The sequence below is a fragment of the Tachypleus tridentatus genome, chromosome 9, assembly GCF_004210375.1.
Source record: "Tachypleus tridentatus isolate NWPU-2018 chromosome 9, ASM421037v1, whole genome shotgun sequence".
Taxonomy (NCBI): Eukaryota; Metazoa; Arthropoda; class Merostomata; order Xiphosura; family Limulidae; genus Tachypleus; species Tachypleus tridentatus.
The window spans coordinates 166,809,112-166,833,257 of NC_134833.1; the positions used below are offsets into that span (position 1 = coordinate 166,809,112).

Consider the following 24,146-nt stretch of genomic DNA (forward strand, 5'->3'; position numbering starts at 1 on the left):
AAATGAATAAAAGGGTTTTGTTTTTTTAATTTTGTTCATAACTTTATCATATTTATTTGAAGCTTACAGATTATATACATGAAGACAGCTAGCAAGTTTGTTAAAATATGGCATCTTGTAAAACGATCTTCTATACGAAGAGGGGCTGCACCTCTATCTAATTTCGCTTCTCTTCCCACGACCAGTATAAACTTGCACATTCTACTGGCTCTTCTTGGACCTTCACACGATGGACTGGTTTCATTCCTCTCTAGTTCCAATTAGCCTTCTTTCTCTTAGTCAGCAATCCATTCTCTTGCTACACGTAGGAGGAAGTGCTTACATTATGTTGATTTAGGGCTTTATAGATTATATACAAGTTAAAACAGCTGTAATTTATTAGATAAAGTACCAGCTCTTCAGTCCAGTTCACTGATGTTTTGAGAATAGTGTAGTAGGAGATGTACTGATGTGAGCAAATCAACATTCTTCTCCTGACATTTTACTGGAGAACACGTTTATTTATTTTTCAGTTATTCTAATTTTCTTTCCTGTGGTAGAAAGAAAAAAAGTCATGGATGGTTGAAACTATTCTCTCTTGTCTTTCCACATGGAAAGATCACCTTAATTATGGACATCTGTTTCACCTTGTTTTCATTGTTGAAACTTCAGTATTCCAGCTTGGCAGCAATCCTCTGTCCACTCAGATTGTTCCATAGACTCGGAATTTATGTTCGTGGAACGTGTTTACAATGGAAGTACTGTTGTAATAATTGTCCTGGTATACATAGTGCTGCAATCCAAGGATACCTTATTTCAATATATCCCCTCACCATTATAAAGATCCATGTTGTTAATGTAACCTGTGTCACTCACACTTATCACGAGCAAGCCACGTTTTACAATTTCTGAAGGGCTTGTATGTTCAGAATTGTAGATGTCCTGTCCATGGAAATCACACTCATCCAATGGCAACTGTTGCTTTATATAGTTAGAGGAAGTATTCCAATTCTGGTTGAATTTTGAAGAGCCTGCCTGAAGACTCATTATCATTAAAATATCCAAGTACAGCAACATTACCTGCTTATAATTAAAAAAACGACACTCAGTACAGTGGTTAAATCCTTTATTTCTACTAGAATTATACTGAAAAAACACAGACTTAACTGTAAACTAGAAAATGTTTAAAAACAAAAAATTAATTATTTATTTTGTTTTAATATAAAAACAGGAAAATCTAAAAGGCATATTTCAACCTCCATTAACAAACTGCTTACAGTGATATAGCTGTAACAAAAGGCCACAATATTTTCCTCTTGATAAAAATACAATCATGTTAATAAGTGATGTGAAATTCATAAATTGTGCACACATATCAGGATTTCTATTATACTTGTTTCTCTGCTCCTACAAAAACTGTTGTACATTAGCTATAACTTTGACTCTGACTGCACAGCTAGTCAATCTTGGCACACAGAAAGGGCATCCTCTTTTTCTTTTATTAATTCCTTTCCAGTTAGGTCCATCTTCTCCCGTGCAAAATCACTGATCTCCAAACCTTGCACGATCTTCCACTTACGGTCAGCACCAATCTGGACAGGGAAGCTGTACATAACATTACTAGGTACGTTGTACGAACCATCCGAAAACACTGCCATCGAAACCCACTGTCCCTGTTGTTCAAATAAATATAAAAGTTACCTTGCACTTGAAATACAGCACCAACAGTAAAAACTGAGGGTTTAGAATCATACATAATCATCAGAACATGAATTAACTAGTCAAATTTAAACAAGTACACATTAAAAACAAACTTTACCTCAGCAGTTCCATTCCACCAGTCTCTCATGTGATCACAGGCAGCTTTTGCAGCTGACATGGCACTTGACAGCTTCCTGGCAGCAATAACAGCAGCTCCTCTCTTCTGTACAGTCTACAGGACAGTTTTCCCATGTAGAACACTTGTATCAAACACTTAAAAAACACTATGAATTATACTACCAGGTGCAGTAACTTTAGCTTACTTATCAAGTTCACCTTTTATCTTCAGTAACTCCTGGCTAACAGTGTTAAATACTTAGTTTACAAAAGGTTTGATATAAACATGAGCCAGTCACAGATATTAGTATAAAACTTTACCAAATTAGAATGAGTACACAGATAGAAGCCAATAAGAACCCTTTATCCAAATCTCTTCACAGTGTATGCCACCAACAATTACACCTGTAACTTGTTATTGAAGATATCTCCACCTAGTGGATGTCAATAACACTAGTAAGTAAAAATAAAGACAGAACAATGTTTATAAAATAGTTAGGTAATTTATTGTGTGCATTTCTTGATACATGGATTCTTGTATTTTTGGTTTTATTGTTTATCAACAGAGACAGTTGTTAATCCTGCAAGGTATGTACCACAGAGTTTACTATTGGAGTATGAAAATCACTTGAAAACTTGTAATGTTATTTGTAATGATGACATCCAGTAAATGATGTTTTCTGTCATTGACCTAAAATATTGCTGGTAAATTAGGTGCAAAACAAAACTGAGAAGTTAAACAAAAACCCAAAGATGCCTCAAAGTTTAACAAAAAGATTAGTTTGTAAATGAAATATGCCAGAGGCTCTTAACAATGTCAAACTTATTGAAATTTAAAATTATTTGCAGAAGTTTTACCAAGACGCCTATAGTAATGAATTATTATACACTGTCTCTTGATAGCAAACAAGAAAGTCTATTACACAGAAAAACAAGTTGTGGATCACCTGTTTAATGTGTACTTACATATCTTTTCCCCAACCTGTTTCTATGCATTAAGAACAAAGAAAAGCAGATTATGTAAACAACAATAAATAACCTCAATTCCCCCCCCCTACTGAAGAAAGTGTTCATGCTTCTAATGTATTTCATTTGAAAATGTGAAGTTACCCCCCCCCCATTGTCTAGAGTGTAGTAATCTGAATGTTAAACCAGAAGCACATTGTTATTGTTACAGTATACATTACATAGCTACCATTATTGCTTAAAACATCTATACTATATAAAACTACTAGACCAACTGATAACTAAATAGTAAACTATACAATGAAATTACCTTCTAAGTTATTTTTCCACTATGTAAATACACACAAGTGGGTATGAATATCATGTCACTAGATATGTAATACAAAGTGTTAAAAAACTGTTAATGCATTTTGACCACAAGAAAAAAAAAAAATCTTTTCTTTACTAACTATGAACCCTAAATACCACAAGAATTACTCTAGAGAATAACTAACAAGACAAGAAAATAGCAAACTTAAGATGTGATTACACTAACATATCCACACCAAGAACAAGTATGTAGATTATTTAACACCCATGCCAAGAGCGAGACAACACTTCACAGGAAGAACCCAAAGATTCTCATTCTCTAACTTCTCACTTTCTGACCACAGTAATACACAAACCCTTGGTTCAGAACAACCAATCCATCGTTCAACTGTAATATGTACATAAATCTTTGTTCAAAGAATTCTTATTAAATGTCAGATTGTGAAACTAAGAGATAGAAGACTTTACAGATTCATAAAAAGACAAACAGTTCTCCAAAATACTCACTGTAATGAACTCTCCCTTGAGGTAAGCATCATCCTTCAGGCAATCAACAACTTTCTTCACAGTCCCATTAACATCCACCACAGCATGGCTTGCATCAGGAAACTGAGTTGAGGAGTGGTTTCCCCAGATGATGACATTTGTCACACAGTTAGCTGGCAGGTTCAAACGGAATGCAATCTAGAAGAAAATGGTATCAGGTTTTTTTCAATTTTAAAAGTGAGAAAAATAAGTTGCATTAAAAATGATCATTTTAAAATAAGTTATTGAAATATCAGTTCCAACTCTCCAGATACAAGATCACTCCTCATACTTGTCTTGATATGAAAGACCAGGTACAGGTTTTAATAAACCAGATATATCTACACTCACAAACTATTAGTGTTTCCAAAAAAAAACATGACAAACCATTAACAATGGTATCATAGACAAGTCAGTACAGAGCTCATAATACCAGGAAGTTTGTTTGTTCATAATGCTATTCATTATTTCAGCTGGTTAACAAAGGTCACTTTTCAGTTTACTACCCACTTGAGACTGTGCTCTATTCTGGTCAAGTCTTGTCATTGCTGAGAAGTTCTCCTTTGGTATGGAAGGAGCATACTTGCTGCAGATGAAAGCATTGGTGTTTGCTGGGTTCCCAACAACCAGAACCTAAAAATTACAGAAGAACAAGCAGTAAGAATATTAGTCTACAGAACCTAATGTTCCAAACAAGATTCCTAAATAATGAATATTTTATTCAAATAAGCTACCTTGCTACAAACTTAAGAGTCTCAATGCCTTTTTATAAAAATACATGGACTCTTCTGCTGCACTTATTTCTCAACTAATCTCCTTGTAAGGATCACCTAAGGAAATGACACCATAAAATGAACACAGTTCATTGAAAAGATCTGTCCCTGTACTTGAGAAAGATTACAGTTTACACAACTTAGTACTTGACATAAGTACCTTTAAATCAAATCAAACATTTTACTGTATAATCCATAAGATCAGTGTAGGGTGAAAGTTATTTTCCAACTGTTGTCTTTACCAATACAAGTTTGTTGTTGTTAACTACAAAACATTTGTATTTCTATAGATACACATATACACTGTGTATACAAGATACACTGGCAGCTGGTATAAGGTGCATCATAACAGTATTAATACTTGAACACACAAGAATTTATACACATGCAAATCACACCCTGCAAACATCTATTTGCACATGTAAAATCTATTTGCACACGTAAAACACCAGCTGCCAGTTGCACACATACCTTTACAGTCTTTTTAGCAAATTGGTCTAGTGCTTTTCCTTGGCTTTTAAAAATCTTAACATTAGCAGCCAATAAATCCTTTCTCTCCATTCCTTCTTTCCTTGGCATTGCTCCCACAAGGAAAGCTGCTTCAGTGTCATGGAAAGCTTGCTGTTCATCACATGTTGGGATGATGTCTGGAAAAGTGACGACATGTTCACTCTATAAACAAAATCTTCTAGATGTCACTGTTTTGTACTCATTTACATAATTGTTATGAAAGTTAAACAGTAAAGCTGATTGGCTCTTATTAGATCAGTATGTCACATTATTTAATATGTCAGTATCTGTTACTATAGAGATGAAAGTCATTCAAATTACCTCGGCAATAATGCAATACTTGACCACAGAACAAATCGCACAATATATTAAATCTATTCACACTAACTAGCATGTTAACTCTTACCTCGTGCATCTTTTACGACACAAGATGCAAAGATTCGAGTCTTACTTTCTAGATGTTATAACTGTTTACATTATACCAATTAGTATAGCACAAACTCTTGTGCTAATAATTTACATTTTAATAGGATAAGCTTTAAGTTGTACAACACAATATTTAAGCGGAAAATAAAGTCATGAATTTCCCCTAACAAGACACGTAAAACATTGTTTTATCCACAGTCTCTCCAAAAAGTATGAAATTAAATGCAAGTTATTCTTTATTAAGAAGTCATCATTACTCTAATAAACCATAATTTTATCATTTTCAATTCTGTTTGGTTCTAGAGTGATCAAAATAGAAAATCAGACCTCTCGTCACATTCTCTTTTATGTCAATTTCTTTTTCATGTTTAATTATACATTACATGTAATCCATGGAAAGTCAAGGTTTTCATCTGTCACATAACGTTTTATTACATTATGTAATAAATAGATAAGCATCAGTTTCACTTATATTACAAGTCAAGTTCCCATGGAAACCATAGCTAGTTTGAATAAATTCATAATGGCTCATCACATAGAAAGTCAGAAAATAGCAATTGTCAACTGGAAACCAATTGCTTTTCGCAAGTAGAAGTTTAAATACATACAAATTTAGAGCATTAGTACCACTAGTATATGAAGTAGGCTTAAGTGTCCTCAACAATAGAAAAAGAAAGTACTGTTTATTTGTTGTTATTATAAAAGTTTATTAAAATGATATTCAAATTAGGTAAAACCAAATTAGATAAGATAAATAATTAATCTATTATTTCAAAGTTTGCAGAACTATCTTGATGGAAAAAGAGCTTGGAAAACATGACATCAAAACTACCCTCTCTATATTCTTTTCCTCCAAACCAAACATTTTATAGAAGTGGCATTTGAAAGGTTGCGAGTTGTTGGCAGGAAGTAATTAATAAAACATTGATGAAATAACATTAAAAAGCATTTAAGATTTTTTTTTTTTTTTTGGTTGAAAAACTAAAAGTAAATCAGATATTACTTAAGGTCTGACCTGATAAATAATGAGCTGCTTGGGTCTCAAGTGATTTACAAGTTAACAGCAGCATGAATAGTTAGACAGTTCAGGTGGCAAAGGAAAAAAGTAAGTCAAAAATACTTCAGATTTAAATTATTACAAGTTTAGGATAAACAAAATTTTGTTACAATTTGAAATTATTGTAGAAAGAAAAAGGGGTAACATTGATTTGTTACCACGTTTAGTGGTTACAAGATTTGTCAAATTAACCGATTTTATTGAGTCAGGGTACAGGAAGTAAAAATATAAAGATCTACTGAAAAATAAACATTTGAGTTGTATTTAGGAGATTTTAGGGGTTACTTAAAAGGAAATGAGATTTTTTGTAATGAGGAAAAGTATTTTTAATTTTAAAACATGAATATGACAATTCTTCAAGAACATACTCAGTATATCAATGAACAAATCTTTAGTTTATTAAAAATAAACTCACTGAAGATTTTTTTTTTTTTTTGTATGAAAGTTTGGTAGAATATATAGAAGACTAAATGAGCACAGAGGTCATGTGGTCAATCAACCTGACTGACCCTACAATGGGAGAGTTAACATTACATATCTGATGCAATTTGTTAGCTATTTTCAAAATACTGGTAAATTTACAATGATTTGATACCGTTACATCTCCCAAATTAATCCTTCATATATTCTCATTAAGTGCTACAAGATCAAAAATCTGAGCTTTGGGCAACCAGCTACAAAACAAAACGATGTGGAATTAAGCCTGTATTGTACATACATATAATCTTCAGAAAGAGTATTCTGTTGACACGTTCAGTACTTGCATTTCATTAGCACTAAAATCATACTTTAAATACATGAACTCCTAGAATCAGTCATTTGACGTACCTCTAACCAAGGAGAATGCACAGTCCATAAGCTCCATAACTACTCCTTCCAACACACCCATCATTGGAGGAATGTCGAGCAAGTGTAAGATGACAGGCTAGAACAAAAAAGATTTACCAAAGCAAGACATTTCATTTAGATAGCTAACCCTAAAAACTACAGTAGAAATGAAAGTTACTACTTCCTTCCATTAAAAAAGTATTTCCAGTAGGTACTTACCTCCTCTAAGAAGTGCTAATTTATTTGTGAACAGCACACCATTTTATGTAACCAATAAATTTCACACCACATTTGAACATGTACATATATTACTACTCACCACAACCCATGTTCATACAGCAAGCTAAATCTACCATTCCTGGTCAATTTTAACTTAAGAATTGAGCAAAGTAGAGGCAAGTGCCTATCTTTAAATCAGTGCAAGAAAAATGTAAACTTCCATTATAGTACTACTTTGCATACAAAGAATTTTATAGTACAAAAAGGACAGTATGGGTGCAGAACACAAAGAACATGTGGATAAACAGCTTCCTAGAATGGATGGGTGTGCTTCAAGTGCAATCAGTAAATAATGAGTGTTTGACACAAAGTGTACCAAACCAGATAACACCCACCACATGGTGGAATCCTATTATTGATTAAAACCAGAATTGTTGAAAATAATAAATACAAAATGAGAAGTGATAAGGATTAAACCAGTCAATGACGAATAGGTTTGTGTAGAACAGTCAGGAGATGTTATCTACTAGAGAAAGATACAACAACCAGGTGATCCAAATATACAGGGTACTCCACATTCCAGTCCAAATAATCTCCAAAGGAAGATGTAGGCAAGTAGCTAAAGAAACAGTCAAGTGATAAGTTACATAAAAAAAACAACACACACCATGAAGTTAATAAATGTTAGAAACAGATAAGTCCATATACTCCAGTCTGACAACTTTATAAACCGAATCAGTTAGCATGACAGGAGAAAGATAACATTGAAAGGTTCCAGGGAATAAAAAGATAAGAATGATCCATACAAGGAGGCAATAGGTCACATAATACCAAGGAGAAGGTAAGACAAACACTGGAATGGAAGTACACAAGTAACAGTTCTTAGAAAGAAACAGACAGGATAAAGAAATAGTAAAGGATGCAGATAACATTAAATGTCATAATCATGTGACTGACAACATGTGCAAGCAAGGGGGAGAAAGAAACAGAATCTAAGGGAAATATTGTACAGGGAACATGAATAAAAAAAGGTCTTAATTATACTGAAATCCAAATCAAGAGGAACAGGGGGGGGGAGACAAAACTCTACAAACTTTGGAGAAATTAAAAAAAGGTGTTTAACAAGGTTGTCCAATAGTTAAATACTGTTGAAGTCAAACAACCAAGAACAGGATAGAAGCTACATCAAATAAACCAAAAGACAGACCACTAACTGTGGTAAATGATCCAACAGATCTGGAAAGAAAAGATACAACACATGCAATTAGTCTAAGCTGAGGCATGTAACTAAAGCTCTGTATGAAGGGAAAGCACAGATTTGAAGACCCTACCCCTAGAGTTAATAGATATAGAATAGGAGTATGGTGTTCTAGTGGCTGGTAAAAGCATCAGAGGTGTTGCCAGCAAAAAACACCCACTGAATGATCTAAAGATTGAGGGATTACTTCATGTAGAAAATCTTGTTAGGATGAGACAATTGATCCACAAACAGATTTAGGGTGCCAGATCTTTCTGGGGAGATCAGACCATATGATGACTATAGATACAGAAATGAAACAAAGATCCAGGGACTGAGAAATCTGGATTTTGCACTCCCTTCCTTAATGATAGAAGTGATCATAATGAAGTTGTTGGATCATACCATAACCACCCTCTTCTGTAAAAAGAAAAGTGAAACAAAGCTTGAACTACGTGAACCCTCTATAATTGTCTTCATGAACAAAAGAGATCCAGAAGTAAATGGAAGTCCTGGTCCCTATCGAGTCACCAAACCAAGTTATTCCTGATTGTGGAAGGACATGTGACAGGGTGGTTCAACAAGTCTTACTAATCAAGTAATGTTCACTGAAGAGTACACATACAAGCTCAATTAATGAGCAGCCTTCAAGGAACCCCACAATGTAAAAACTCTAAGAGAATGTGAAGAGAGGGGCTTTATAACAATTTCTTCAATTCTAAACTCTCAGGTCCAGCCTTCTTCCATCTTCAGATTATTGAGTAAAAACCCCCAAATAAAGAAGGTACCAAAATGGAACAAAAATATACTTCACTTTTATTAGAAAACCCATGTCTGCTATTTCTTGTATAATCTCTTGTCTGACTGGAAACAAACAGCAGCTAATCATTCATGTAATGAGTGCGATTGATTGATTGATTTAGCGAGTTACGGCACAAAGCAGCTAGGCTATCTGTGCCAAACGACCGGTAAAAAAGGTAAAAATAAATTAAATGTAGTAAAATACATAAAAAGGAAATGAAGGTAAAACAAAACATCATTGAAAGACAGAAAAAGCATAAAACCAATGTTGATACCTAGTTTACAATGGTAAGAGAGCAGAGTAAAAGAAGTTGTAAAGAACTTCTGTAGCAGAATGGTAATGATCATAACCCACCAGGAAGACTAACAGGTAAGTACAAGAACCACCGTCAGTCACCTGAAGTTGGCTTTTCCAGTCCTGGTTCCAGGTTACGTGTCATAGCAGCCAATATCAAAATTGTAAAATAGAAGTTTTAAAAGACAGCAAAATCATAATAATGAGTAGCCAAATGTCCAGTAAAAAGGTAAAAGTCAAGTAAATGGAGTAAAATTTGTAAAAGTAAAGGAAGGTAAAAACAAAACAGCAATTAAAACAGAAAATGGCATAAAACCAATGTTGACATCCAGTCTACAAAGTTGTAAAGGACTACCTGTAGCAGAATGGCAATGATCATAACCACCAGGAAGACTAACAGGTAAGTATAAGAACTACCGTTAGTCACCTGAAGTTGGTCTTTCCAGTCCTAATTCCAGGTCATGCATCATTATGGCCAGTACTAAAAGGTAAAGTAATAAAAGTGTTAAATGACATGCAGCAAAAGTGTAATAACAACAACTCGCCAGGACGACTAACGAGTAGTTCAAACAGATAGTTCAAACAGCAACGTTAGTCACCTGAAGTTTGCCTTTCCAGTCCTGGTGTCGAATTAGTTAATGTTCTGGCCATTTTTCAATGTCAAATTGAGCTATAGAGAATGAAACTGTAAAAAAGGAACCACAATTAAAAAGGTGTAATGAATAAATATCCAACACTTAAATGAGATTAAAAATATTAATGGCCATTAAAGATATAAAAACATTATCAAGGTGGACAGTGTCACCATCACCAATAACACTGTTCAATGTTACACACAAACTCTGGGACAAAACATATTTAAAATAGTGCCGTCGTTGAGAATCGTAATGATGGCAAGAAAGTAAAATGTGGCTGATTGTGATCTGAGCGTTACACAAACTACACACTGGTGCATCAGTTCCAGATAAAAGAAAATGGAGTTAAAAAACTGACCAACATGTAGTCTAGTTAGAACTTCCTCCTTCCAAACTTTACAGAAGCTAGATGGCCAAAGCCCAATATAGGGTTTTTGAGAAAGCTTGTTGTCGTGTTGATCACTCAAAGTCGACTGCCAGCTGGCATGGAGCCGAGCCTTCAATACAAGACTATAGTCCATGTATGGAATAGGCACAGGGGTGATAGTGCCGGAGCAGATACATTTAGCTGCAAGCTCGTTCCCATGAATACCAACATGGCCTGGTATCCAGAAAAACTGGATAGAAGTAGCTATTAATGAGAAATGGGCCAGTCGGTTTTGAATATCAGCGAGAACAGGATGTGAGCCAACCTGAAGCGATTCCAGGGCCTCTATAGAACTAAGTGAGTCAGTATAAATAGTGCAGTTGGAGTACTGCTCAGCAGTAATATGATCCAGGGCAAGAGATATGGCATACAGTTCAGCAGTGAACACAGAAGCTGTAAAAGGGATTCTGTGCGCAACTACTGACCCATAGCAAACCATAGCAGAGCCCATTGAATTACCCAATTTGGAACCATCTGTATAAATGGGAATAGAATGATTGTTTGAAAGATGTTCATTAAATAAATGACGGTACTTCCAATCTGGAGTATCTGACTTTTTAGGTGACTGAAAGAAAGGTCACATTTGGGGGCTGTAATAAGCCATGGTAGGATGAGCTGACCAGTGGAATCTGCAATGTTATCCAAGGACAGACCCAAGTCATCTAATTGCACCCAGATGTGAAGGCCAAATGGAGCAATGGCAGATCATTTGTTCTGAAAAAGTAAGGCCCACTGAGAAGGGAAAACACATCCCCAGGTGGGATGCTTTGGTAAGAAACGAAGTTTCGAAGAATATTGTAAAGATAGTTGCAAACGGCGAAGGTGTAGAGAAGGTTCAGGAGATTCAATGTATATACTTTGAACTGGAGAGGTACGGAAAGCCCCAGTGCAGAGTCGAAGTCCTTGGTGATGAACGGGGTCCAGCATCTTTAAGGCTGAGGGTCTGGCAGAGCCATAGACCATTGATCCATAGTCGAGTTTTGATCAAATAAGAGCACGATATCTTTAACATCGATCTACTCCACAACTGGAAGAAGAAAGGACACGGAGGATGTTCAGTGCTGTTGTGCATTTGACCCGAAGCTGCTTTAAGTGTGGTATAAAAGGTCAGCTTACGGTCAAAGATAAGCCCCAAAAACTTGGTCTCAGGGACCACTGGCAGCAAAACTTCACCAATATGAAGTTCAGAATCAGGGTGAATACCCTGTTGGTGGCAAAAGTGTATGCATACGGTTTTAGAGAGAAATTGAAGCCATTCGCCATAGTCCACTTCAGTACACGATTGAGGGCAGTTTGTAGTTGCCACTCAATATATCTCATGTTTGACGACTGACATGAGATGTGAAAGTCGTTGACATACAGCCCATTCGCAATAGTGAGAGGGAGTTGTTCAGTGATGGCATTTATCTTTATACTGAAAAGTGTGACACTCAAAACACAGCCTTGAAGGACTCCAAGTTCCTGTACAAAAGAACGGAAAAGTGTCAAACCCACACAAACTTGGAATCTCCTATCCATTAAAATTTTTTTTAATGGACATTGGTAAATGGTCACGTAACCCATATGTATGGAGGTCTTGCAAAACGCCATACCTCCATGTTGTGTCACAAGCCTTGTGTTCTTGTCACAAGAACATTGATACAAGATGTTGGCATTTGAGAAAGGCTTCTCCGATTGATTGAGGTTTCAAGACAAATTAGGTGGTCTGTGGTGGAGTGCTGTCGACGGAACCCACACTGGGTGAGCGAGAGGAGGTTGATTGAAGGAACCAAACAAGACGAGCATTAACCATCCTTTAAGGTCTTACAGAGACAGCTCGTCAAAGCAATTGGACGGTAGTTTGAAGGATTCTTAGGATCTTTCCCAGGCTTAGAGACAAGTAAAATAATAGCCTAGCACTAGGAAGAAACATTCTCCTGCCAGATCCAGTTATAAACAATCAGAAGAATAGCAAGAGAAGCAGGAGATAGATGGCACAGCATGTCATAATGAACATCAAGTCCAACAAATGTACTGGCAGACCAATGAAGGGCCATTTTCAGTTCCACCAGTGTAAAGGGACAATTATAGTCAAAGAAACAGTCAGTTCAAAAGGAAAGAGGTGAACGCTCTGCCCGAGTCTTGATGGCCAAGAAGGTGGAGGAACAAGCAGAAGTGCTAGATACCCGGCAAAAGCTTTCACCTAGAGTATCAGCGATGCTCCAGACATCAGCCACCTCCTGACCATGGCCAGAGAGTAAGATCAAGAGGTGGAAAGAATTGTAGTACCCATTAACCTTTCGAATCTTGTCCCATATGACCTTGGAACTGGTGGTAGAAGATATGCTAGTGGTGAACTTAATCCAAGATTCCTTCTGACTTTGACGTCTTACCCACCTACCATGTGCATGGGCTCGTTGGAAAGAGACGCGGTTTGAAAGTGTGGGATATTGACGAAACGTATCCCAGGCCCGTTTTTAACCCTTCCATGCTAAGTGGCAAGCAGAATTCCACCAGGGACGAGGATATCGTGTCGAGGTTTTAGGAATACACTGAGCAGCTGCTTGTATGCTGTAGCCAGTTACTGCTGCCACACAGTCATCTATTGATCACTGATTTATGATGGCAGGATCAAGTTCTGCGAGACCAGTGAAAGTGGACCAGTCCGCCTAATCAAATTTTCATCGGGGCACGCGGGTAGGGTGGCATCGACCACAGCCAGTCTCTCTTAAAACGATAGGAAAATGATCACTGCCTAGTGGATTATTGTCAACCCTCCATGAAAAATGAGAATAATGAAGGGGAGCAAACCAAGAGATCATTAGTGGTAAAGGACTGACTAGGTGCATGAAAATAAAGTGGAAGAACCAGTATTGAAAAGAGAAAGATTGTAATCAGAGAGCATATGCTCTACAGGGCAACCCCTCCCATCAATAGCAGTGCTTCCCCAGAGGGGATGATGTCCATTAAAGTCCCCCAGGATTAGAAATGGAGACGGCAACTGTTCAACAGGAGTATCAAGGTCTGATTGATCATACGTCTCTCCAGGGGACAGGTACAGAGAACAAACAGTGATGGTATGACCCAAGGAAACACGGATGGCTACAGTCTCCAAGGGTGTGTTGAGTGACAAAGACAGGGTGGGCATATGCTGATCAACCAACAGTGCCATCCCTCCATTTACTCGTCCATCACACAGCCTGTCATTTCTGTACAGAGAAAACTGCTGAATGGTGACTGTATCAGCAGGTTTGAGAAATGTTTCTTGTAAGAAAGACAAACAGGATGGTAGGAAGCAATCAGTGTTTTGATATCATCCAGATTAGAACGTAAACTGACAGTTCCATTGTATCAAGGTGGCCATTTTTAATGACGGGTAGGCAAAGTGGCTGGAGAACCCTTCAGTTTACGACCACATCTTTTTTCCTTACTGTCCTTAGTTGGAGGAGGTCTATCAACCTCCGTGGATCCTGCTCTTGGTCAAGTGGGCAGGTCTGTTATTGGAAGGGAATTCCACTGACCGAGAATGCGAACCAATGATTGTTTTGCCTCTTGGGGTGGGAGAAAAAGATGTATCAGAAGAAATGCCTGTATTTGAAACTGAAGGATGTGGATCTTGAGGTTTGTTGGAATGTATGGGAGGAACAGAGATGGGTGTGGAAATCAATTCAACCTTTTTAACCATGGAGGTCAAAATGCTTTTCATTTGTTTTGAAAACGATTCTCTTGGAGGCACAGAGAGATCTGTCTGCACTCCCACTGTAGTTGTGGAATGAAGTGTAGCAGCATAAGTCTGAGATGAAGTGGTGGAAAGCAACTTCCGAGCCTCAGGATAACTAATGTTACGAGTCATTTTCAAATGTTGCACCTCTTTCCTCCAACCATTTTGGGGAAGAACAAAAGTAAGAGGGGCAAGAACCATTGCAATTGACGCAATGTGGGTCCAAGTCACATTCATAGGCATCATGGTTCTTGCCCCCACAACAAGCACATGTCAGGGAACCATGACATGATGTCTTTGAGTGGCCGAATCTCTGACATTGGAAACATCGAAGAGGGTTTGGTATGTATGGCCGAACCCTGCAAATGAGATAACCTGCTTTCATGGTGGCAGGTTCATGTGGTGATGTAAATGTCAGAAAGAGGATATCAGTCTTCCATGTAACTCCATCTTTCAAGTGGAGATATTTATATTTATATTTTTTGAAGGAGGATCCATAGGAAAACAGAAAGATTTCGGTACCCACTGACCCCACCCACCATGGAGCCCTACAAGGGAACGCACTACAATGTCAAGCAAGGACACTGCAGCAACGCCAGGGTTTCACAAGCACTATACCCAAACACCAGCATCAGACACAATGTCCACAACACCCATTGAAGACTTCCAACACTGGTACTTGGTTGACTCTAGCCCAAGTGGACCAGCCAACTGACCCAAGGGGGGCCACCCAAAGGCTGCCCGTCTACAGGAATTCAAGGCCAGAGTGGCGTGTTAGGGTTGGACCCCTCAACGGCCAGGATCCTCTCCTCCCCTTCACGGGTCACCATGCACGGCAAACACGTGGGTGGATGTTTAGATCCCAGAGTAGGTAACCAGACAGAACAGAACCTTCCCTGGGAGGTCCCCTCACCACGTACAGGACTCCACACCGAGGGGGTAATGAGTGTGAGGATCCATTGAGGGAAGGTGTTGGGCAAAAGTACATACCACCCAACAGAAGCCAAGGTTAATCCAAATTGTAGAGTAGCAAACTGGAACCAACTACTCTTGTGAATGAACAAAAAGAAAAATAAGACTCAGGAGTAATAAGAATTGGAGACATCTATCATCAAATTTGGTCATCTAGAGCTTTAGGGAAGAAACTCACTAAAACAAGAGATAGGACTCTACAGTGAAGCAATGAGGGCACAGATAAAAAAACCAGATCAAATGATGCGTCTTCAATCTCCCATCACCTTGGAGACCAGATACTTAAAACCTTGTCTGAATGGGGCAAATCTGGTGGATAAGTTTTCTTATGTTGGGACAGCCTTAGTAAGATCGCTAAAAAATGAACGATTGTGAGGAGGTGGGAAGAAACAGGAAAGGTGGAGACCCAAGATGAAGGGAAGGACCTTATAGCATCCAAAGAACCCATGATGTCATAAAAACCACCACACAGCTAAAATGTGGAGCAATCTAATTAAAACAGATTAAAAAGAAAGCTTTGTGGGAGAAGATAAATCTACTCAGAAGAAACAAATAACAGGATAAATACCGTATTTACTCTTACCTTGAATTAACATTATATTTGAAGTAAAATAGATTCTGAGAGTTGAACTCAGGACTCCCAATAAGCTGTCCAATAGGTCAAGCTGTACCCATCTATCTTTAGATTTTTTTTTTTTTTTTTTTTTTTTTAAATCAAGTTTGATTACAGTAATATATTATGAAGGAAGTCTGTCCCAGAGTTACTTTTAAGTTTCAGTAGCTGACAATGGAAAGACAATATTTGGTTACTGAATTCAGGTAGAAAAACGTGAAAGATTTGTTGGTGGTGGTTCATTTTTTAACATTAACCGCTACCACTATACTGAGGTGGTTAGAAAATAAAGTTCTTAATAAAAAAGAAATAATACATCATAAATATAACCTTTTATATACTGACATGCACCAACTTTGAATTTTTGATGGAATATTTTAACATAAATGGTAAGTTCTCCAAAACTATATGTAGAAATAATCACAGAAGCCAAAAAGCAAACATGCACTCAATAAAACAAAACAGTCTTTCTGTTGCAAAGACATTCATGAACAGTAGACATTTCTCTGACTGGTGCAGGTTAACAAAACACAAAAAAAAAACTTAACAAATTTACTCTTTCCCAGAAAAAACAACAATGCAAGATTTAAATAACATTTGTCTGAGCAGAATGTTCATGTGCATACATAAATTTGTACAAGTTTACTCAAAGTCATAAATGTTACTGTATTCTGGCTTGAATGTAACCTAGTAAAGTTTGTCAGCCATTTGTATCAAAACTAACAGGATGTTCAATAACAAACCTGATCTGGTCCAAACACATCACCCTTTGCCACAGAAAACAATAAGGAATATGCAATTTGTCCAGCAGCTCCCGTCACCACAACACGAATGGGTTCTTTAGCCTGTAAAATTAATAAATGATATTAAGCGTGTTAAATTTACCATAGTTACTAGTAATATTCATTGTTGAGAATTTTATTATTAATGAATCCAGCTATATTTTACTCTTAGTAAGAAAGTGTTTCTATTTGTTACTTCTGTCTTACAAGATGTAGATTGAGAATATTAACTACACTATCCATATAGCAAATTATAAAAGAAAAATTTACTAACCACAAAACCTAGAATCATTTTTGTATTAATACTCAAAGTTTCAGCTTTTGTCATCCTGCATAATAGTATAGAAAATACATAATTGTACTTGCCTCCAAATCAGTCAAAATTAAAAAAAAGTACCCTTGAACCAATTCTCCAGCTTTTCTTATACAAATAAAGCACCATTCCAAAGCTTTCGAAATCCAGCTTTTCTAAAGCAAGAAAGCAGTATGCCTGTTCATAAGAAAGCTACTTCGTATAGAGACAAGTTATGGCTCATATCACTTTCTGGTTGTTTATAGGTTACAATGATGGAACTTTGGGACTTTTTAAAAAATAAATAAAAAAAGTAGGAATCACAATGAGTTAAGCTAGTTTTTTTTTTTTTTTTTTTATTATAATAGAATAACAGGCATAGAAAATAAGTTGCTTTAGGATGTCATACATGTAATTAAGTAAAAGGTTCGATAAACACTTCAAATGATAAAGAATACTTTCAGCATATTTTATTTTTAATAACTGGACCAATAGATTCTTTGCATTGTCTTAAATAATTATAATAACTAGACTTCTAGTTATGACTACCATCTAGTAAATTAAACACCAAGGCCTAACTTTTAAATATTTGGATCTGCACTGAAAATCTTGTTTATAAAAAAAACAAAAACACACACACACTCTTTTAAAGTTAAGACATATAGGTTTCCAAACAAAATACATTATAACTTATACCTATACTTACAATGTAGTGACATAGCAAGACTGCACAGTTAACATCCTGACTGGTAACTAAAGTTCAGTTGTGGCACATAAATTTTAAACAACTGTTAGATAAATTACAAATGAACCTTAATTAAGTCTTTAAAAATCATGTATTTATCACTATAACTAATCTACTGAAGTCCTATGAAAATTAACGCACTGATAAAAAACAAAATAAACTAGTGTATATCCCTATCTTGGTGAACTCCACAACACACCAGACTTACAATGACAACACAAATAGAAACGTTACTAACTCCATGAATGCTATTAATTTTAGTAAACCTTTATTTCAACAACTAGAAACATTACTGGTAAAAGTTAACTGTATGTAAATTATTAGAAAGTGTATTTAGCAATTTCCAGTTTTCTACAGAAGTAATTTTTTAAATGATTTGACTAAATACTTCAAGTACTAAGTATGATATTTTCTTTTCAAACTTCACGATGAAACACTCCTTGCATTTTAAATTTCATTCAGGTAATTTGTTTTTACAGTGCAATACTTACAGTAGTAGTAGATCTCGGAAGGGTAATGTTATTTGTCCTATCGTTACGTGCAGATTTGAAGAAAGGATTCTAAGACTACAACTTATCAAGACTATCATTAAAAGTTATTCCCCACACACAAATATTAAGGAATAAAATAAATAACAGAACATCTTATTTAAATGGTTAAATACCTAAACTGCAAATAATTTTCGTTCATCTCATACATGCCCTTGTACAAATTCTGAAGGACATTTTCAAAATCCCATACCAAAACCCCAAGTTATACAGTACCACGACTAACACGCGTGGCGTTAAACACTCCATCGTGTACAAACATAAAACTATCTTAATTTTTTTTTTAATTGAACTGACTGAGCGCCCTCTTAATCCATAAAAATATATATAACTTGAAATACATAAAATGAAAGTCCATATCAAACTAAACTTACCATTTCCAAAAGAATAAATGCTTCCAATCAAGTGGTAAAAATTGAACCTGATTTCCGTAGAGTCCTCCACCCGGCTTCACTATATACTTGCTCTAATTCCATCAATGACGCATTTCCTGAAGGTTGAATCTCACGGTCACCACTAGAGTCGTTGATGTTTTTTGTTAGACAACGGTTTAACTGAAAAATTAAAAGATATTACATCACAATTGCTTCGTCTGTTGGTTAAGGTATAATTGATTTTTTGTTTAAAAATGAGAAACCAAGTCCAAAGCACATAAAACGTATAGTTTAATTTGTTAAATGAAAATAATTTTGCTTTATGCGTTTAGTTATTGGGAGGATTATTTTAAATTATTTGGTGAAAATAATGAGACTTGCAGTCTATTTAAAGATATAAAAAAATTAGTTTATTTCTTCCTTTACATTTGTTAGAAGATATTTTCAGTTCTACTAAGTGGTAGGCCCAAGCTTATTATAACGAAGCTTTGATGTATACCCTCAAAACTCAGATTTCGAAAATAACCGAACCTGATCATCACCAAACATTGCTGGGTAATATTTTTATAATAGGTGGTATGTTTTATAGCTGAACAATTAATGAAACAGTTAAAATATCTACAAAAATGGCATGTTTCAGATTTAACCAATAAAAATTACAAACAAAAAGGAGTAAGTTTCAAATATAAAACAATCAAAAACTAATTTAAAAAACGACTGTTTGGTCTTCAACAGTTCTTCTTTAGTGAAATCTCGTGAGTGTTCTAACAGAAAAACAAAATATTTTCGTTGAAAACTGTAGCTATAAAGAAATGCTTCAATCAAATCTGCTCCGTGATATAATGCTATGATAATAGCTTATTTGTAAACTAAAATCTCAACTGAATTATTTTTCTCATGGATGGTGAACGGAGGGCGAGCATTTATGCTAGTTCTGTAAATAACTTTTGCATTTTCAATAGGTACTCGCTAAATATAATATGTATAATTCATAACTAATCAGCTGAGTAACTTTGTTTGTTTGAAGTTAAGTACAAAGCTACTCAATAGGGTATCTGTGCAATGCCCACCACGATAATAATCGAAACCAGGATTCTAGCATTGTACGCCCACAGATATAACGATGTGTCACTGGTAAGGCATATCAACTCTGACCTGAATGTGTCTTAATTTTCCAGTCCCTAGTTAAACTGAAAAACTAATTCACTCATTGAATACTCACTATTTACTCGTACTTACAACTAATTTTCTCTTGTTTCTAGATATTTTGTAAAGCCTCCCACTCATTACAGCCCCCCCCGAGTAAACAAGTAAATTAAAATATCGAAATATAGCTTACAATACTTCTAATACAAAAGTAAAATATCATTAAACTTTTCATTTATAAAATCTTTTGGTGATTATATTATACGTGAGTTATAGTATAGAGATAGGATGGCTTTTTTGTCACATATGTTCAAATATCAAACGTTTTTCCTACACCAATTTGGAGATACTGACATCACCAACACACATACACATTAAAAGTTCTATTGTTTAAAATACAAGAACTTTCAGACTCTCTAAAGTTAAGACACTAATAGCAAATCACGCGCATACAATCTAGAAACAGAAGTTTAACTATTACAAGGGTCAGACACAAACAGTGTGGCTTGGTTTGTTTTGAATTTCGCGCAAAGGTACACGAGGGCTATCTGCGCTAGCCGTCCCTAATTTAGCAGCGTACGACTAGACGGAAGGCAGCTAGTCATGACCACCCACCGCCAACTCTTGGGCTACTAATTTACCAACTAATAATGGGATTCACCGTCACATTAGAATGCCCTCATGGTTGAAAGGGCGAACATGTTTAGTGCAACCGGAATTCGAACCCTCGACCCTCAGATTACAGTCGAGTACTTTAACCACCTGGGCCCAAACACCGTGGACACTGATGTCAAGACAAGATTGTTTGGAGGGTGTCAGGTGGTCAAACATACAGTGTAGGGCTGTAAGGTATTACAATTTAACTAATCAATAACCTTTGACCATTAATCACATTGAAAAGAACATTACATTTTCTTCTCTACATCTTTCAAAACTTTATGTGCATTCAAACTTATTAAAATAAAATTTTAGTCGTTACCTATGTGTTTACAATGTATTTAATGTTTACCGAAAATATTTTAATTAAAATAAAAGTCAATTATAATATACAATCGCTATTTGTGTATTTACAATATATTTAAAAGAGATGATTTACTTTAAAAACTGTAAGTACGTAGTGACCATATCTGTTAAATACAACTTTTGTGTTTTATTAAACTGATCACTTCTACAATGTAATTATTAACGATGAAACATTGTTGCTATCTGTGTCATTACATAGTCAAGGTCATTACATACAAAACACTAACCGTATATTCTCAATATTTTATGGGTTAGCGTATGGTGCATGACGTAGAACAAATGGTCAGACTGTATTACTGGCTTAGATTAAATTGAAAGATAGATTATACTTAAATACGTGAGATTTAGTTATCATTTTAACTATTTTATGTTCAGAAACACTGATGAAACTTTGTAGAATGGACGGCAGCTGCCTGTCGTGGAGATACAACTGTAGAGGACGACATTTCGAAAGTCTTCCGCCTTTCGTCTTCAAGTCAGTTTGTGTCTCTCTCTATCTCTATGCTGGCAGTTGTTTTGGAATAAGGTTAATATTTCTGAGAAAATATTGACCCCCAGGGGAAGACTAAACAGTCCTCTTTCAACCCCGCACTTGGTAGAAGGGTTCGAAGACTAAACAGTCCTCCGCACTTGGTAGAAGGTAAGAATTTTGACAACGTGACTATTGATAATTTTTGTGTGACAAGTTTAGCACGAATCTGATTAATGCGAGTCTGGTAGGCGTGGCAGCTGACAAAGAGAAGGCAAAGCCAACGTTCGATTGAAGAAGAAATAAGAAGCAAGTCGGCAGACGAAATATCAACTCAAATTAAACGGTGTGATTCAGGGCCGGGCATGGATCGATGGGTCAAGTTGCCCCGGCTGGGATCTATAGATCCAATGTCTAAGGTTTATGTGTGAGGAGAAACGGGAGTGCCCCGAGAAAACCCACTTTCAGGAGAAACGGGAATGCCCCGAGAAAACCTTTTCACGACCAGGGCGCCGAATAATTTACCCAAACCGTGCCCTGTCAGTTTGTGTGTAGATGTTGTCGATCATTTATAGTGTCCTAGTGGATTGCGGAGAGCATGTTATGATTGGTTGGATTATCACTGTTTCTAATTGGAGGAGAGATTTCCTGTAAATTTAACCAATTTAGAAACATTACTGCTATATATCAGATAAAGATTTCAAATAATTAACAATGACCGGTTTTGATCTATCTAATGAAGCAATAAGTTTATTTTATGAGACTCTTTAAAGTAAAGACAGGACTAAGGTATTGTTTATGTAAATATTTCTGTTAGGATTTATTAAAATTACACACGAAATACACTAACTGTCTATAATATCTTGAGGAACATCAATCACTATGTTAATGATACAAAAACATACTCCTTCACTTTTATATCATTTGTCTAGTAATTTATTTTTACTATAACTGAAAATATTAAATGAATGTCTTACTGAGTATTCATATATTTTCTATTACAAGTTCACAAAACATTGAAATTGACATAAACATGATCTCGAACATGTGTCAAAGATTGTCATGTGATCACTTATGCCATGAGCAAACATTGATTAAACAATGATCTTAATAATGTTATCAATGATTAGAAAAAATAAGCTATCACTATCTTAGGGGATCATTACATATTATTTGTTAAACAAGTTCAATAACATTTTAGTCAAACTTTGACCCTTCTCTATTCTTGGCTGGTCACAACAGTTCAAAGTCAGGTTGCCCTTGTGTTTAAACACTGCTGTATACACTTTTTCATAAAACAAGTGTATGTTTTATGTACATACTGCTGTATGTACTTTTATGCTGTACCGAAAATTTAATTAACAATCGTAAAAGAACATCTAGTTATAAATCAAGTAATTATTTTTAAACTATTTCAAATCAGTTGCACTTGTTCATGTGAATTTTGAAACTGTTACTGTAACATCAATTATCTTTCATTTACAATTAATCAAATTATAAAAATCACCAGCGCTTCTATGATTTTCTCATTGTAGACTAGTGTACTGTCTTTAGTATACGTAAGGGCCCGGCATGGCCAAGCGTGTTAAGGCGTCCGATTCGTAATCCGAGGGTCGCGGGTTCGCATCCCCGTCGCGCCAAACATGCTCGCCCTTTCAGCTGTGGGAGCGTTATAATGTGACAGTCAATCCCACTATTTGTTGGTAAAAGAGTAGCCCAAGAGTTGGCGGTGGGTGGTGATGACTAGCTGCCTTCGTTCTAGTCTTACACTGCTAAGTTAGGGACGGCTAGCACAGATAGCCCTCGAGTAGCTTTGTGCGAAATTAAAAAAAACAAAACAAACATTTTTCAGACTCAAATTTCAGACTTAAGTGTCTGTATGCGTATGTATTTGTTTATAGCAAAGCCACATGAGGCTATCAGCTGAGCCCACTGAGGGGAATCGACCCACTGATTTTAGGGTTGTAAATCCTTAGACATACTGCTGTATTAGCGAGGGGCATTTTGGACCTACACATATTGAAATATTTGTTCAGAATATACTAGGATATCATTTAGTTTATAAATAAGTGATAATCTTAGTATTTTATAGTTAAATTACAAACAAACCTCTATTTGATATAGAAACTCATGTTTCATCATAACATTATGTAAAAGTGTTAACACATGTATGTAAAAATCACATATTTAACAAGTTTACTCAAACAGTTGTAAACAAAACTTGACGATATATTAATATACAATTTAAGAAAACTTTTTAGTTTGTAAAATACTTACATACAACTCAATGCAATAATATCTGATATATATATATTTGTTCAATTAGATTAAAGTAAATAAATATAAGGGGCAAAAATCAAAGCTTATTTAAGTTAGAAACTACACAAAACATTTGAAATTAAACTGCATATCCCACCGTACTGCTGGTCTTCACATACTATTCTCGTACAGCTTAAAACATTTGAACTAAAGTATCACACATATATAGGTTTATTGTCTATCATTACAGAATAAACTTTGTGACTAAAACAAATTGTATGTTCACTATACATTAACTTTGACAAAGGTTATGCATCAAAATACATTTATATATTCTTACATTTTAGACAATCTTAAAGTTTTGATATTTTAAATATAATAATTAATAACTCGTTCATATAATTGTAGGGTGATTATT

At 35.7% G+C, this 24,146-nt stretch overlaps 1 protein-coding gene across 2 annotated transcripts; it reads right to left on the bottom strand.

Annotated features, from left to right (window-relative positions):
* Positions 1-1,088: 1,088 nt before the first annotated feature.
* Mdh1 (malate dehydrogenase 1) lies at positions 1,089-18,975 on the bottom strand. Of its 2 annotated transcripts, XM_076458440.1 has the most exons (9): positions 18,832-18,950; positions 17,239-17,340; positions 16,834-16,935; positions 7,192-7,288; positions 4,842-5,017; positions 4,108-4,230; positions 3,580-3,756; positions 1,799-1,912; positions 1,089-1,652 (listed from the first exon to the last, which is right to left on the bottom strand). In XM_076458440.1, exons 1-9 carry the CDS (start codon positions 18,832-18,834, stop codon positions 1,440-1,442), a joined length of 1,107 nt encoding a protein of 368 aa, XP_076314555.1. In that variant the 5' UTR covers positions 18,835-18,950; the 3' UTR covers positions 1,089-1,439. The 2 variants fall into 2 exon arrangements, with proteins under 2 accessions (XP_076314555.1, XP_076314556.1); XM_076458441.1 differs by lacking the exon at positions 17,239-17,340 and having other exon boundaries at positions 18,832-18,975.
* Between the last annotated feature and the right edge of the window lie 5,171 nt (positions 18,976-24,146).

What these genes read in the sequence shown, in the direction of transcription:
- Mdh1 (XM_076458440.1), bottom strand. An exon ending in TAATTTTGACTGATTTGGAG is followed by an intron (nt 16,936 to 17,238) that starts GCAAGTACAATT and finishes TTAATTTTACAG; the next exon opens with GCTAAAGAACCCATTCGTGT. An exon ending in TGCATTCTCCTTGGTTAGAG is followed by an intron (nt 5,018 to 7,191) that starts GTACGTCAAATG and finishes TCACTTTTCCAG; the next exon opens with ACATCATCCCAACATGTGAT.